This window comes from Equus quagga, chromosome 13 (genome assembly GCF_021613505.1).
Source record: "Equus quagga isolate Etosha38 chromosome 13, UCLA_HA_Equagga_1.0, whole genome shotgun sequence".
Classification (NCBI taxonomy): Eukaryota; Metazoa; Chordata; class Mammalia; order Perissodactyla; family Equidae; genus Equus; species Equus quagga.
Genome location: NC_060279.1, coordinates 2,997,620 through 3,010,714, shown reverse-complemented (window position 1 = coordinate 3,010,714; position 13,095 = coordinate 2,997,620). Strand labels below are relative to the sequence as shown.

The 13,095-nt window shown below is 47.4% G+C and overlaps 1 protein-coding gene and 2 long non-coding RNA genes across 4 annotated transcripts in view; 1 reads left to right on the top strand and 2 right to left on the bottom strand.

The window, feature by feature from the left end:
* Positions 1-668, bottom strand: part of LOC124251206 (uncharacterized) — a 17,058-nt gene extending 16,390 nt beyond the window's left edge. The window contains exons 1-2 of one of the 2 annotated variants that reach the window (XR_006891708.1): positions 530-668; positions 148-285 (exon numbers count right to left, since the gene is read on the bottom strand). This is a non-coding gene — a long non-coding RNA (uncharacterized LOC124251206). Of the gene's footprint in view, positions 1-147 lie in introns of both variants that reach the window. The other variant, XR_006891709.1, reaches the window with a different exon arrangement.
* IL10 (interleukin 10) overlaps positions 1-5,460 on the top strand; it is a 10,687-nt gene extending 5,227 nt beyond the window's left edge. The window contains exons 2-5 of the mRNA XM_046683786.1: positions 150-209; positions 485-637; positions 1,648-1,713; positions 2,808-5,460. Of these exons, the coding sequence (XP_046539742.1) occupies positions 150-209; positions 485-637; positions 1,648-1,713; positions 2,808-2,900 (372 nt within the window). The 3' untranslated portion in view covers positions 2,901-5,460. The remainder of the gene's footprint in view (positions 1-149; positions 210-484; positions 638-1,647; positions 1,714-2,807) is intronic.
* On the bottom strand, positions 662-13,095 carry LOC124251207 (uncharacterized). Its single transcript, XR_006891710.1, has 3 exons — positions 12,953-13,095; positions 7,192-8,061; positions 662-786 (listed from the first exon to the last, which is right to left on the bottom strand). It is a non-coding gene; the product is annotated as an uncharacterized LOC124251207 (long non-coding RNA).

The following is a 13,095-nucleotide window of genomic DNA, read 5'->3' as shown; positions in this document are numbered from 1 at the left end:
CCTGTTTGGAGAAGTCTCCATTCCATTTTTGGGCCAGGGCTGCATTGATTAAAAATCAAAAACTCTATGAATAAAAGGACATCGGAAGGACATTCATTTCAGGTGTTTCCCCAAAGCTCAGGTTCATTCTCCTTTTGTTCTTCTTACAGCAAATGAAGGATCAGCTGGACAACATGTTGTTGAACGGGTCCCTGCTGGAGGACTTTAAGGTGAGAGCCGGGCTGGGTGGGTGGGCAGGCTGCAGCGTGACTAAGGGCAGGGAGGCTCTGCTCCAAGCCTGCGTGGCTTTGAAAAGCAGAAGTGGGAAGATCTTAACTCAGCAGATCAGCAGCGGCAGCCGCGGAGGGTTACAGAGGGCTCAGTCCCGGGGGGAGGTGGCTGGGTAAGACAGGTCCTTGGGGACAAAGCTGTCCTCTCAAGCTAGTGCAGCAGCTCTTCCTCCCACTCCCCCCCCCCCCCCCCCCCCACCCCGCTCCCACCCTAGGGTTACCTGGGTTGCCAAGCCTTGTCGGAGATGATCCAGTTTTACCTGGAGGAGGTGATGCCCCAGGCTGAGAACCACGGCCCAGACATCAAGGAGCACGTGAACTCCCTGGGGGAAAAGCTGAAGACCCTCCGAGTGAGGCTGCGGCGCTGTGTGAGTAGCAGACCAGTCATTTCCCTGGCAGCTTCTCTGTTCTTCCTGACACACCATCTCCTGACAAGGCTCACAGCAGAGACAGAGACACAGGCTGGCAGGGGCACTCTCGGGAAGGCGCTGGAGTTCCATCTCTTGCTCATTTCTCTCTGTGCAGGGGGTGGGTTGGTGGCTAGGCATTTACATGTGAAGATTTGCAAACAGCTTTCCTGTTATTTGTGAGTCATTTGTGGGCTATTAATTATTCCCCTCTCTCTTCCTGAAAGGGGCCCAGAGCTCCAGTCGGCGCTCCCTTGTCCCTTTGGACCCAGGCCCTGGACCCTGCAGGAGGGGAAACCCCACTTACTTCTCATTCTCAAGCTTTTGAAAGCAGAGCTCTATGTGGGGCCCAACTGACTGACAGGCTCTTTAGAAAGGCCAGGGAGCTACTCATCCCCAGGCTAGTATCTATGAATAATTCCCCAGGATAATTCATTTCTCCAACCAAAATGATACCCTCACTACTGGTTTTCTCTGTTCTCTCACGGGTATTGGGACATCAATTGGTCTCTATTTGTGGGACAAGACCATGCAAAGGGTTTGGCCTGCATAGCTGAGACTGTGTCTCTATTCCTCTGGGACTTAGAAATGGCCCTAGTGGCTGGGAGTTAGGGAGAGGGACAGGACAGAGAGGCAGGAAAGGACCGAATGGCTGGCTCAGCACTCTGGTCAGCACTGTGGGGCTCCGGCGCGCGGGGCTGGGGGTTGGGGAGGCCGAGACCTGGGTTTTCACGCAAGCCTTGCAAACATCTCAGAGTGGCTTCTAGAGAAACATGTTTCATCTCCCTGGGCTGTTTCTTCTCTGTCTGAGGGGAAGGAGGACGTAGGGCTCAGAACCCCCAAGGAGCTATGAGGCGTAGGTATTCAAGATGAGTCTGGCCCCTTCCTCATGCTACCAGCTTGTCTCCCAAGTGCTATGGACACAGGAACTGCAAGCCACTGTTATTAACACTTTCTCTTTCCTTCCACAGCATCGATTTCTGCCCTGTGAAAATAAGAGCAAGGCAGTGGAGCAGGTGAAGAGTGCCTTTAGTAAGGTGAGTTTGGATGGTGGCAGGGAGGGCCTGGGGACCATGACCTCTGCCCACTCTCCGAGGGGTGGAGGTTGGCAGGTGCTAAGCGGGCCCTGTCCTTCACTCAGAGGCAGTGTGGGAACCCGACAAATGGTGTGACCTCCTCAGCCGGCGAGGAGCTGCTGCCTTGGTTATGTTTGTTTTCTGTGAAGTGTCTTTGGGGGTTTCTAAATGACTGCTCCCCGCCTTCGCAGGCCTGTGGGTTAGGCCAGCCAGTCAGCCTGTGAACGCAGTGAGCCAGGTGCTGGGGAGAGTGACAAAGGAAACAGAAAGTAGCTTGTTGGGAATCTAGACTGAGCCACACGTGCAGGAAGCCAACACGTGAATGTGCACACACAAATACACCCAGGGGTTCAGCCTGCACTCCCCAAAACTCAGACCAGAGCAGGAGGCAGGATTCTCACTTATCTGCAGTTGGTCCAGGCTTACATCCCATCTGCCATTCACACCTCCCAAAGTGCCTGAGAATGTCAACTCTCAAACCAAATGGGGTTTCAAAAATGCTTCCAACTATCCGTGAACTCTTACACCCTGTTTCCCAGAAGCCATGTGGCCTATGGCCTCTTCATGGGTTGGGGACAGACTCTGGGCAGAGTTCCACCATCAAGGAGCGTGAATCCCCTGACAGGGGGCCGGAGCAGCAGGGCGGGGCCTGCTCGATCCATTGGTGGGGGAGCACAAACATAGAAAAAGGCTCTCTTCTCTCCTTTTCTCACTGTCTTGCTTTCAAAGTGGTTCCTCTAATGTCTTTTCATCAAATTCTGAATAAGCGTCATGTGAGCACATGACCTTTTAAACTGTTGAAAAGGCACCGTTTTGAAAACTGCTTTGCAAAGTGAATGCCTGTCTTGCTGCCCACTAGCCATGCTTCAGGTCAGTGCACAGCCTTCCCCAAGGTGGCTGGCCATGTCCTCAGGTTCCCAGGGTCCCTTCGTCACCTCCCAACATGAGGGAGCAAGCGCAGCTTCTGGGGCCCAGGGTCACGCCTCTCCAGGTGGGGAACCCACTTACTCGCTCAGATGGGGTTTTGACTAAACATTTCTTGTCTCTCCACACAGCTCCAAGAGAAAGGTGTCTACAAAGCCATGAGTGAGTTTGACATCTTCATCAACTACATAGAAGCCTATATGACAACGAAGATGAAAAACTGAAGCATCCTAGGGAACGAAGCATCCAGGACGGCGACTCTACTAGACTCTAGGACATAAATTGGAGATCTCCCAAATCCCATCCAGGGTTCTGGGAGAGCTGAATCAGCTCCTTGGAAAACCCTGTGGTACCTCTCTCCTGAATATTTATTAACTCTGATACCTCAACTCCTATTTCTATTTATTTACTGAGCTTCTCTGTGAACTATTTAGAAAGAAGCCCAATATTATAATTTTTTTCAATATTTATTATTTTCACCTATGTTTAAGCTGTTTCCATAGGATGACACCCTATGGTATTTGAGTGTTTTAAGAGAAATTGTAAGTTATAAAGGAAAAAAATGTTTCTTGGGGGAAGCCAACTGGGGCTTCCATTCCAAGCCTGACCACACGTTATGGCTGTTGAGCTGTTCTTCCTGACCCCTCTCTAACCTTTCCTGTCCCAGGGCCTCGGGCACCCAGAGTGTTACACAGACTCTCACCCTCTTAGGAAGAGAAACTAGGGAGCTCCTCTGAGGATTAATGGCTCAGAGGGGTTCCCCAGACCTCACTCCCCAACCACATCATTCATGAAAGTTGTGGCCAGCTTGTTATTTATAACAACCTAAAGTTGGTTCTAATAGAACTTAGTTTTAACTAGAAACAATTCAATTCCTCTGGGAATGTTACATTGTTTGTCTGTCTTCATAGCAGATTTTAATTTTGAATAAATAACTGTTATTAAAATTATGTTATGGTGTCGGTTGACTTCTGACTAAAATTATTCCTTTAAAGTTTCCAAGCTAGAAGAGAGTAAATGAATGGATTCTGCATTCCAGGGAAAGAAAGCCAGCTACCCTCTCCCAGAGAGAGGGAAGCGTCCAAATCTGCTGGGGGAAAAAGGTATCCCCACTTCAAAAGCCAACAGCAAAAACCACCTTTGTCTTCCCATAAACTCAATCCTTTAAGGAATTCTCCTCAAACCCTTAAAGATCATGCTGATTTTCAAGGCTGAGGATGAGATTCTGTACATAACCAAAATTAGAAAAATAGGCAAAGGAGGTTTTTAGTGTTTTTTTGCTTCTTCAAGCTCCAAAGGTCCAGGGATGAATACTAATTTGCCTGAGTTATCATGAGGCTTCAGATAAAGTGCTAACACTGTTCCCTGCACTAGGAGATGGTCCCAGTGCACACAGTTGGCTGTGATCGGTATTCACCGCTAAAAACTCCTACCAAATCCTCCTCGAGCTGAGACCAGAGGCAACAGGCTGGAGCCAACAAAGTAGAGTATAAGCGGTTAGCCCACTTGGTAGGATGCCCAGGGATTCAAGGGCTGTTGCTCCTTCTGTTTCCTCCTTGAGCCACCAGACAAGTGTGAGATTGGCTTCTGACTGCGGTCTGCTGGGAGGGCTGTGGCGGCTGGGGAAGCCCTGCTCAAAGCCCCGTGACTGGGGGAGAGAAGAGGAAAGAAGGGCTGAGTAAACACTGATCCCCTCACGCTCTGCCCAGGCGGCCACGGGCGGGGAGGGTGGGAGCCGCCGGGCTGTGGCCAGTTTTTCAGTAAGACCTGACTCACTTCGGTTCAAGTAACCATAGGAAGGAAGTGGGCAGCATCAAAGCTGAAATTCTGAGATGAAAGGTTAGGGTTAAGAACGGAGGCAGCAGAAGGCGTGGAGACAAGAGTGAGGCTCTCTAGTCCTCGGCCTGGAAGGCTAGGCAGTCAAGGCTCTCTGCCAGGCCGTGCGCACTAGCTGGAGTGTGAGGTTGGCACCACAGCAAGGGAAGTGGGCATCTGAAACCAACAGAGACGGAAACTCACCTGGGGAAGCCACATAGCGGACAAGATGTTGACAGCACCACAATTTACTGAGCACTTATTTGAGCTAGTCAGTACTAGTATATGTGTATCAGGCATGCTGTATGCTATTGTTATTGCTAATTTCTATAAGAGGAAACCGACGCTCAGAAATGTTGGTATGGCTTGGCCTCATGGGTAATGTGGAAAATGGAGAACTGAGAATAGCATAAAAGCCTTTCCCTTTGTACTGATTATCTGTTGCTGCCCCCAAAATTTAGCAGCTTAAAACAACAAACATTTATTATCTCACAGTTTCTATACGTCAAGAGTCTGGGAGTGACAACTAGAGGTTCTGACTCAGAGTCTCTAAGGAGGTTGCAGTCAAAATGACAGCCAGGACTGCCATCACTTGAAGGCTTGACTGGGATTGGACAATTCCTGTCCAAGATGGCGCACTGACATGGCTGTTGGCAGGAGACCTCAGTTCCTCACTGGCTATTGGCCGGTGGCCTTAGTTCCTTGCTACACAGGCCCTTCCACAGGGCTTCTTGAGTGTCTTCTCAACACAGCAGCTGTCTTCCCCAGAGCCAGTGATGTGAGAGACAGCAAGGAGGGGATCATGGTGTCTTTCAGACCTAACCTCAGAAACCCCACACCGTTGCTTCTGCCACATTCTATTTGTTAGAAATGAGTTGGGGGCCCGACCCCATGGCCGAGTGGTTGAAGTGCCATGTGCTCTACTTTGGTGGCCCGGGTTTGTAGGTTCAGTGTCTGGGCACAGACCTACTCCACTTGCCAGCCATGCTGTGGCAGTGTTCCACATACAAAAAATAGAGAAGGATTGTCACAGATGTTAGCTCAGGACAAATCTTCCTCATAAAAAAAAAAAAGAGAAGAAGAAGTGAGTTGCTAAGTATAGCCCATATTCATGGGGAGCAGAATTAGATTCTGCCTTTTGAAGGGAGAAGTATCAAAGAATTTGTGGACATTTTTTTAATGCTTTGGCGGGGGGGGGGGGGTGCAGAGAGGAAGATCAGCCCTAAGCTAACTTCTGTTGCCAATCTTCCTCTTTTTTTTTCTCCTCAAAGCCCCAGTACATAGTTGTATATCGTAGTTGTATGTGTGAACATATTTGTAAACTACTACACCCTTCCGAGAATTTAGAAGTAGCTCTGTGCTGGAATGGCACACAGGCTCCCAGGCTGGGTCAGGGGGCAGGACACGGAAGAATCAGGTAAGCATCGGCGTGTATGGAAGGGCCATCATCACGGACACCACCCTCTTTCAGTCCTCTCTCTTGTTGGCTCACTCTAACATATTTACTTCTCTGAGCCTCAGTTTCTTATCAGGAAAACTAGCAAAACTTCTTTCCCAGGTGTACTGGACCGAACGTTTGTGTCTTCTCAAAATTCCTGTGATAGTATTTGGAGATGGGGCCTTTGGGAGGTAATCAGGGTTAGAGGAGGTCATGAGGGCGGGGCCCTCAGGATGCGATTAGTGCCCTTATGAGAAGAGACACCAGAGAGCCCGATCTCTCTCTTTCTCTCTCTCCACATGGACACAATAAAGAGATCTTATGAGCACACGGCAAGACGGTGGCACCTACAAGCCAAGAGAAGAGGCCTCAGAATGAAACCTACCCTGCCAGCACCTTGATCTTGGACCTCCAGCCTCCAGAACTGTGAGAAAGAAATTTCCCTTGTTTAAGTCACGCAATCTAAGGTATTTTGTCACCGCGCCTGAGCTGCTTAGTACACCAGGTTTGATATAATGGTCAAAGAAACGTCAGATATGAAGGTATACATGTGTTCCGGATAGGAAGTATAGAGATGAGATTCAGATGGGGATTTTTTTTTGTTTTTTCACAGCAATCCTTTATTGTCTAAGAAAAGCAATCACCTCCTCTCTGCCCATGTCCATCTGTCCCCTCACACCAGAGTTTGGATAACAGCAGAGAATGAGAATCTCTATTTGTCTGTGGTCCCAGCTGCCAAGGTGAGGAGGGTGGGACCAATGAGAGAAGCTCCCAAAATCTGTGATGATAATGTGGTCACCCTGTCTCGCCACTGACAGAAATCAGAGAGATGAAAAGCAGATGGGCCCTTCACCCTGGGAGAGAGGCACCGCTGGGGGGAGGGGTAAGGTCAGCAAGGGGAAGAAAGAGGGGAGAGGAGCGCCAGCTCCAGGGGAGAAGCTGCCCATTCTGTGCAGGCTTCCCCCTCAAAACGCTTGTGTGAGTGGATCTAATTGTGGAACGTGGGCACCAGCCTTCAGCCTGGGGTGATTTCAGGAAAAGCAGACCAACTCCAACGCACTCCAACGCAACAGGAGCTGGATCATAAGAATATATACTCAGAATGAAAAGTGGCGGGAAGACCTTTGAATTTTCACGAGCTGCAAAACTGCCTGCAGAATGAACCAGGCAACTCTCTCTCTATCTCCCAGGCGACATGTGTTCCGTCATTCAAGGTTCCTTTACGCACTGACTCATTTGGTGACTTGGGAAATTTTACTTACCTGTCTGGGCCTCCGTTTCCTCAACAATAAAATAAGGAAGTAGGTCTGGATCAATGGTCTCCAACTGGGGCCACCAGACTCTTGAAGGCGCTCATGGCAGGGAGAGGATTGGCTGAACAGTTTCCAAGCTTTGAAAACGCCTAATGAAACTGTACATTTTCCACCCCACCCCCACCTCCCAAAAGTCTGCACAGGCTCCTTAAAAGCACTTCCAAGTGCTTTGCTGGAGGAGTAGCCACAGTGTATGGAAAGGCAGCTTGCCTCATGCTGGTCAGAAGCTCCGTTTAGCAGACATCTATTATATCTTTGATTAATAAAATCAGAAAATGAAATTATTTCCTTAAAAATTTTCCAACCAGTCAAAATTATTTTAAAATAGAGTCTCTGGGGGAAATTAATAGCAACAGTCCATTGTGGTCAAAAGCTTCAAAACCACTAAATTAGATGACCTCTAAGTTCCCTCCAAGCCCATAGCTCCTAATTGCAGCATCTGACTCCTCAGTCAGCCAGGCCCATCCACGCGAACCCCACTCCGGGACACACTCCTGTGTCCACAGAGTCTGCACTGGTAACTTTCCAGACAGCTTCTCAGTCGTCTGTGTATCATCCACAACTCCCTTCTCCCAGCAGGGTTGAGCAGCCACAGAGCCCTGAGCTTCCAGAAGTCTCCTTGACACTCTGGCTGGGGAAGACATGGGAGAGACGAAAGGCCCGAGGAAAAGTAGCCCAGCTCCCCTCTCACCCCACAGCACGGGGACGATGGGCACCTCTGGAGTCTGCTGAAGCTTGGCTCCGAGCTGCACGACCTTGAGGAATCACCTACCTCAGTGTTCTCCGTAACATGGAGAGAACAAGCCTTCCTTCAAGGTGCTGTTGGCATAAGAAATGAAAGTGTGAATATACCCAAGGCACAGAGCAAATGCTTAACAAAAGCAGCTCCATCCCTTAGACATTTGGAAAAATGCTCACGGGGGACCAGATGACCAGATCAGTGCTAACACTATGAACAACAGCTGGACACACCTTGTATGCCAACCGCTGGACCTGGGCCTTTCCTTATAACACCTTCTGTCTCCCTACCCACCGTTTCTGGGTGGAAAGAGAAAATGGACCATCCCTGCACTTGGGAGGGAAAAAAAGAAATAATATTTTTTTGAGTGCCTGAAGTTGGCCTCAGAAATACTTGGCTTAGTGAAATAAAAAAATACGTGTATGAATTATAGCCACCAGAGCTCTTCAGTTCAGTGAATCGCTTAACATGGACGCCGAATCGCCATTCAGAGCAATAACGGCTACACTCATCATTAAATGTAGGTCGGCATAACTCTGCAGAAAGCTTTATTTGGTTTCAACACTGGGCTTTGTTCACATGTGCTCATTCTCCACCACTGTTGCCTAACTGCTAACAACCTGAAAAGTGAGAGCCTCCTACCCTGCTTCTTCCCTCACCGTTATTCAAGAAAAAATACATATTTTCCCAGATCAAGAAGCCATTGCTCCACAACTAGAAGGACCCACAACAAAGAATATAATACAACTATGCACTGGGGGGCTTTGGGGAGAAAAAGGAAAAAAATAAATAATTAATTAATTAAATAATTAAAAAAAAAAAAAAGAAGCCATTGCATAACAGAGCCTATAGTTTGTCCAATATACAACCCAGAATCTCATGCCTGTTTGAAGAAGTCTTCCTGGAATATTTGGAGGAGGGTGACATCGTTTCCCCAACCGGAACCTAGCATCCCTGTCCACCGAGGCTGAATGAGTAACTGTGGTTAGCATGCGCATAAATTGCTAATCTAGTCTCCTTGCAGAATAATCTCTACATTCGTATCTGACAAGGACGAGACTCAAATCAAAACAGGCAGCCTGGCTTCTCCCTGGCCTTTTCCCCAAACCAAAGTTTTTACAAGATGCACATTTATTCACTCAGAACCTATTATGCTCTAGGAACATATGCTCTATGTCGGGTGCTGGGGAAAAGCTGTGAAAAAGACAGACATGGTTCCCGGCTTCATGGGTATAAGAGCTAGGGGCAGAAACAGACAGTAAGAAGTTAACTACATGATTTTATTATGTGTCATAACAACTAAATGAGAAGTGGGAGCTTTTAACAGAGCAACTAAGCAAGACTCAGGGCTGGGGGCAGTTTCCCTGAGAGGGTGACATTCAGCTGGACGTGAAGGGTGAGTGGGAGTTGGCCAGTTGAAGAGGGAGATGATGAGAGCCTTAGGCAGAGAGAGCCACATATTTAAAGACCCCTTAGGACTGCACAGGATGGGGGGGGAGGGTGGTCTCTGAAGCAAGGGTACATTTGTACTGATAGCGGAACCCTGGGCCCCCTTCAGGACCCGCTGCTTCCCTACCCCTCTCACGTTCTGAGCCCCTGAAGCAGGAAGGAAGTTAAACTATTTAAGGAACTGAAAAATGAAGCACAGCTAGGGAGGGACATTATGCGTGAGGGAGAGAGATTTAAGATGAGCTTGAAGAAATGGGGAGGGGTAAAAATTTTAGACTTTAACCTAAGAGCAAAGGGAAGCCATTGAAGGCTATTGAGTAGAGAGGAAAATATATATCTTCTGAATGAGACCATTTAGGGGTTATTTGCTTCCAGTCCAGACAAGAGAAAAGTGTAGTCTGGACTAAGGTGGTAACAAACACAAATTGACGGAAGAGTAAGTGTTCAGATAGTGAGCAACTACTTAAATGAGAGTGATGATAGCAGCTGACAGCCAAGATGACCATCAGATTTCTGGCCTGAACAACTGGGTAGAGAAGAAGCAGGTTTGGAGGGGGAGGTGATACATTCTACAATGGCCCCGCTGAGTTGGAGGTGCCTCTGAAACTTTGAGTGAATATGACCAGAGTGGTCAGCTGGACAGAGATGCAGTCTGGAGATAAATAAGTGGGTGTCATTGCTATAGAGATGGTACATGAAATCATGGGAGTGGAGAAAATCACCCAGGGAAAGAGTGTAGAGTAAAAAGAGAAGAGAGCCCAGAACCAAGCCCTGGAGAACCCAGTATTTATAAGTCAGAGCAGGAGAAGCTGCAAAGGGAATTGCAAAGAGTAGCCCTAGTGGTAAAATGATACGCCAGGAGAGAGTGACATCCCTGAGAACAAGGAAAGAAATTATTTCAAGAAAGAAGGAGTAGTCAACTGGATCAAATGCTATTGGTAGTTTAAGTAAGATCAAGACAAAGGAGCCCCTACTGGATACAGCAGTGGGGGCACTGGTGACTTTATCAAGAAGAGTGCAGGTGAGTGGCAAGAGATGGGAGATAGATGGGTTTGTGCACTAAATGGGAGGTGAAAATGTGGGGTGACAAGTGTGGACAACTCTTTCAAGATGCTGGGCCAATAGAGGAGGAAAAGAGTTGAGGATAGAGGAGTGAGACAGGAGAACTGATGATGACAGTTTCCTCAGAGTGCAGAAGGGGGTAGGATGCAGGTAGAGGAAAGGACAGCCTTTGAAAGGAGGAGGAACGCCTCTACCGAATAATAACAGGAAGGAAGTAGGGACAGTGGGTTCAGAAGCAGCTTGGTTTGAAGATTTGTTGGCAGGAAGTTGAGGTTGTTTCTATCAGATGGCTTCTATTTTCTCTAAAAAGAGTGAATAAAGAGGAGAGAAGGCAAGGAGGTTTGAGGAGAGAAACAAACATCTGAAGTGATGTTTGCAGAAATGTGGAAAGCAAACAGCTATGGAGAAATATAGCAGATTTCCAGGCAGTGTTGAAACCAGTTGAGGTAGGTGGTCATGAATTGAAGAGGTCTGCCAGATTGTGTAATTTTTCTCAGGATTCTTTTGGCAGCCTGGGTGAACACAGAGAAGGCAGAATTGTTTTGCCCCATAAGTACTCCACAAGGACAAGGAGGAGAGGAAGTTGAGAATATAGGTAAGAACCTGAGTGGAAAGATGGACTGAGGAATCAAAGTTGAATGATGAGGGAAGCAAAGACAAGAGAGAGCTGATCAAAAAGGATAATGTACACGAGCCAATGGACCGGAGGTTCTGATGGGATCAAGAAACAGTTTGGTGGTGTCTGAGTCACCAAGAAGAATAGGCATTAGCCAAAGAGTGGAAAGGCTGAATGAAGAGATCCGGGAGGTGGGGCAGTTCTGAGCTATGACAAAGTCCAGGCTATCACCATTGCAGCAGACAGCTGAGTAAAGGCGGAGGAAAAAGGCATTGGAAATACGGAGGTCACGGAATTGAAAAGCTAAATTTGGGGTAAGTCATCCACAAGGGCACTGAAGTCCACCAGGCCCGTGGCAGCAGAAAGCAGGTCAGTGGAAGGCAGCGGAAGAAAGAGTATGAGACAGGCGCTCAAATCATTTGTGAATGAAAAGCAGAGGCAGAAGGTATTCAAGGCTCCCGGCCCTTCCAGTGGGTTCTAATTGCCACACGTGTAGAGTTCCCAGAGTTTCATACGCAGGACACATGATCATTTTAGATTTCCTAAATCTTAGAAAAGAACAGATCTAGATTTCTTGGGAAGGCTGTCTAATAAAGACTCCTTGGAATTTCCTAATAAATAAAAGAGCATATATTTATAATATATTTCCCAGGCTGAAGTCATTTTTACGTCAGAAAAATAACAAATGTCCAAGTATTAACCACACACAACCCTAGAGTCACTCAAATCAAGAAGTTTGTTTTTTTTCCCAAGATGAATCATCATCCAATGACACATCCAACTGGAAACCTCTAGCAAACCCCCAACACAGATCTGTCCTCTGGTGTGCAGGTTCTTTGTTGGTGAGTCTGTTCTGTCTCACGTATTACCACGTGCTCAATCTCCTTCCTGCAGAACAGGAAAGTAGCCAATCACCACGAAGAAAGTGTTTCCCAAGTATCGCATAAATCTTTTGATGAAAATAGAAGTCCCCGTGAAAACGGCCATGCAAAATCTAACCCCTTCCTCTGATGTTTGGCTCAACGTTACAGCCAGTAATACCACCCCATCCAAGCATCAAACATGCTGAGTTGCAGCCTCGGGAGGAGGATGGAGGCAGAAACCTGTCTAAGTCAGTGCTGCTCGGTGTGGCCTGGAGACCAGCACGGGTCCACGAACTGTGTGTTACTAGTCTGTGGCAAGGGGAGTACAGAAATGAGGAGTAAGTGTTTAGAAAACTTTATAGCAATTCAACAGAGTAGCTTTTGTTTGTTAGATTGAATCATTGAAAACAGGGCTTATATTTTGCATATCTTTATAATTTTTTTCATTTTATTTTCCTCGTAATTCTTTTTATTATCTTTTATAAAAATGTCAATCCGTAATGAATTGGAATTTTTTTGAAATCTAGTTCTTAGCCAAAGATAGTTTGAGAAGCACTAAATCATGCTCCCTGGCTTATTCCTAGACTCATGGAAACCCCAAGTTGGAAGAAAGAGGTAGTGAGATATAAGCGGTAGAAATACATGCATTGTTCTCAGACTAACCTGATTTCAAATCCCCATTCTATCGCTTACTGTTGATTTTGAGTAAATTACCTAATTTCAATTCCTTCTCTGAAGGCAGGGATGATATGCCCTGACTTGCAGATTTAAGGTGAGGATTACATGAGATACGTGCTACTGGCCCAGCACAATTCCAGGCCTGTGGGGAGGACTGTGAGTTGCCTTAAAGAGCATCTGGTTGAACCTACAATTTATTGCTCCCAGAGAATCTGAGAACCAATGAACCAACCACAGGTACCCTAGCATAGGCAGCATATCCTGACAAGGACCTCCAGTTCAGGCAAGGCAAGCGATACTCACCAGGTCATTGCTCCCCTTGTTTCAGTCACACCTAAAGAACTTAGCATCCTAACTGGGAAGGAAATGCGGTAGCCAGTGTTGGCTGCACTCTCCCCTTTCCTCAGGATAAAGAATCTGATTTTGTTCAGATATCAGGCACCGTG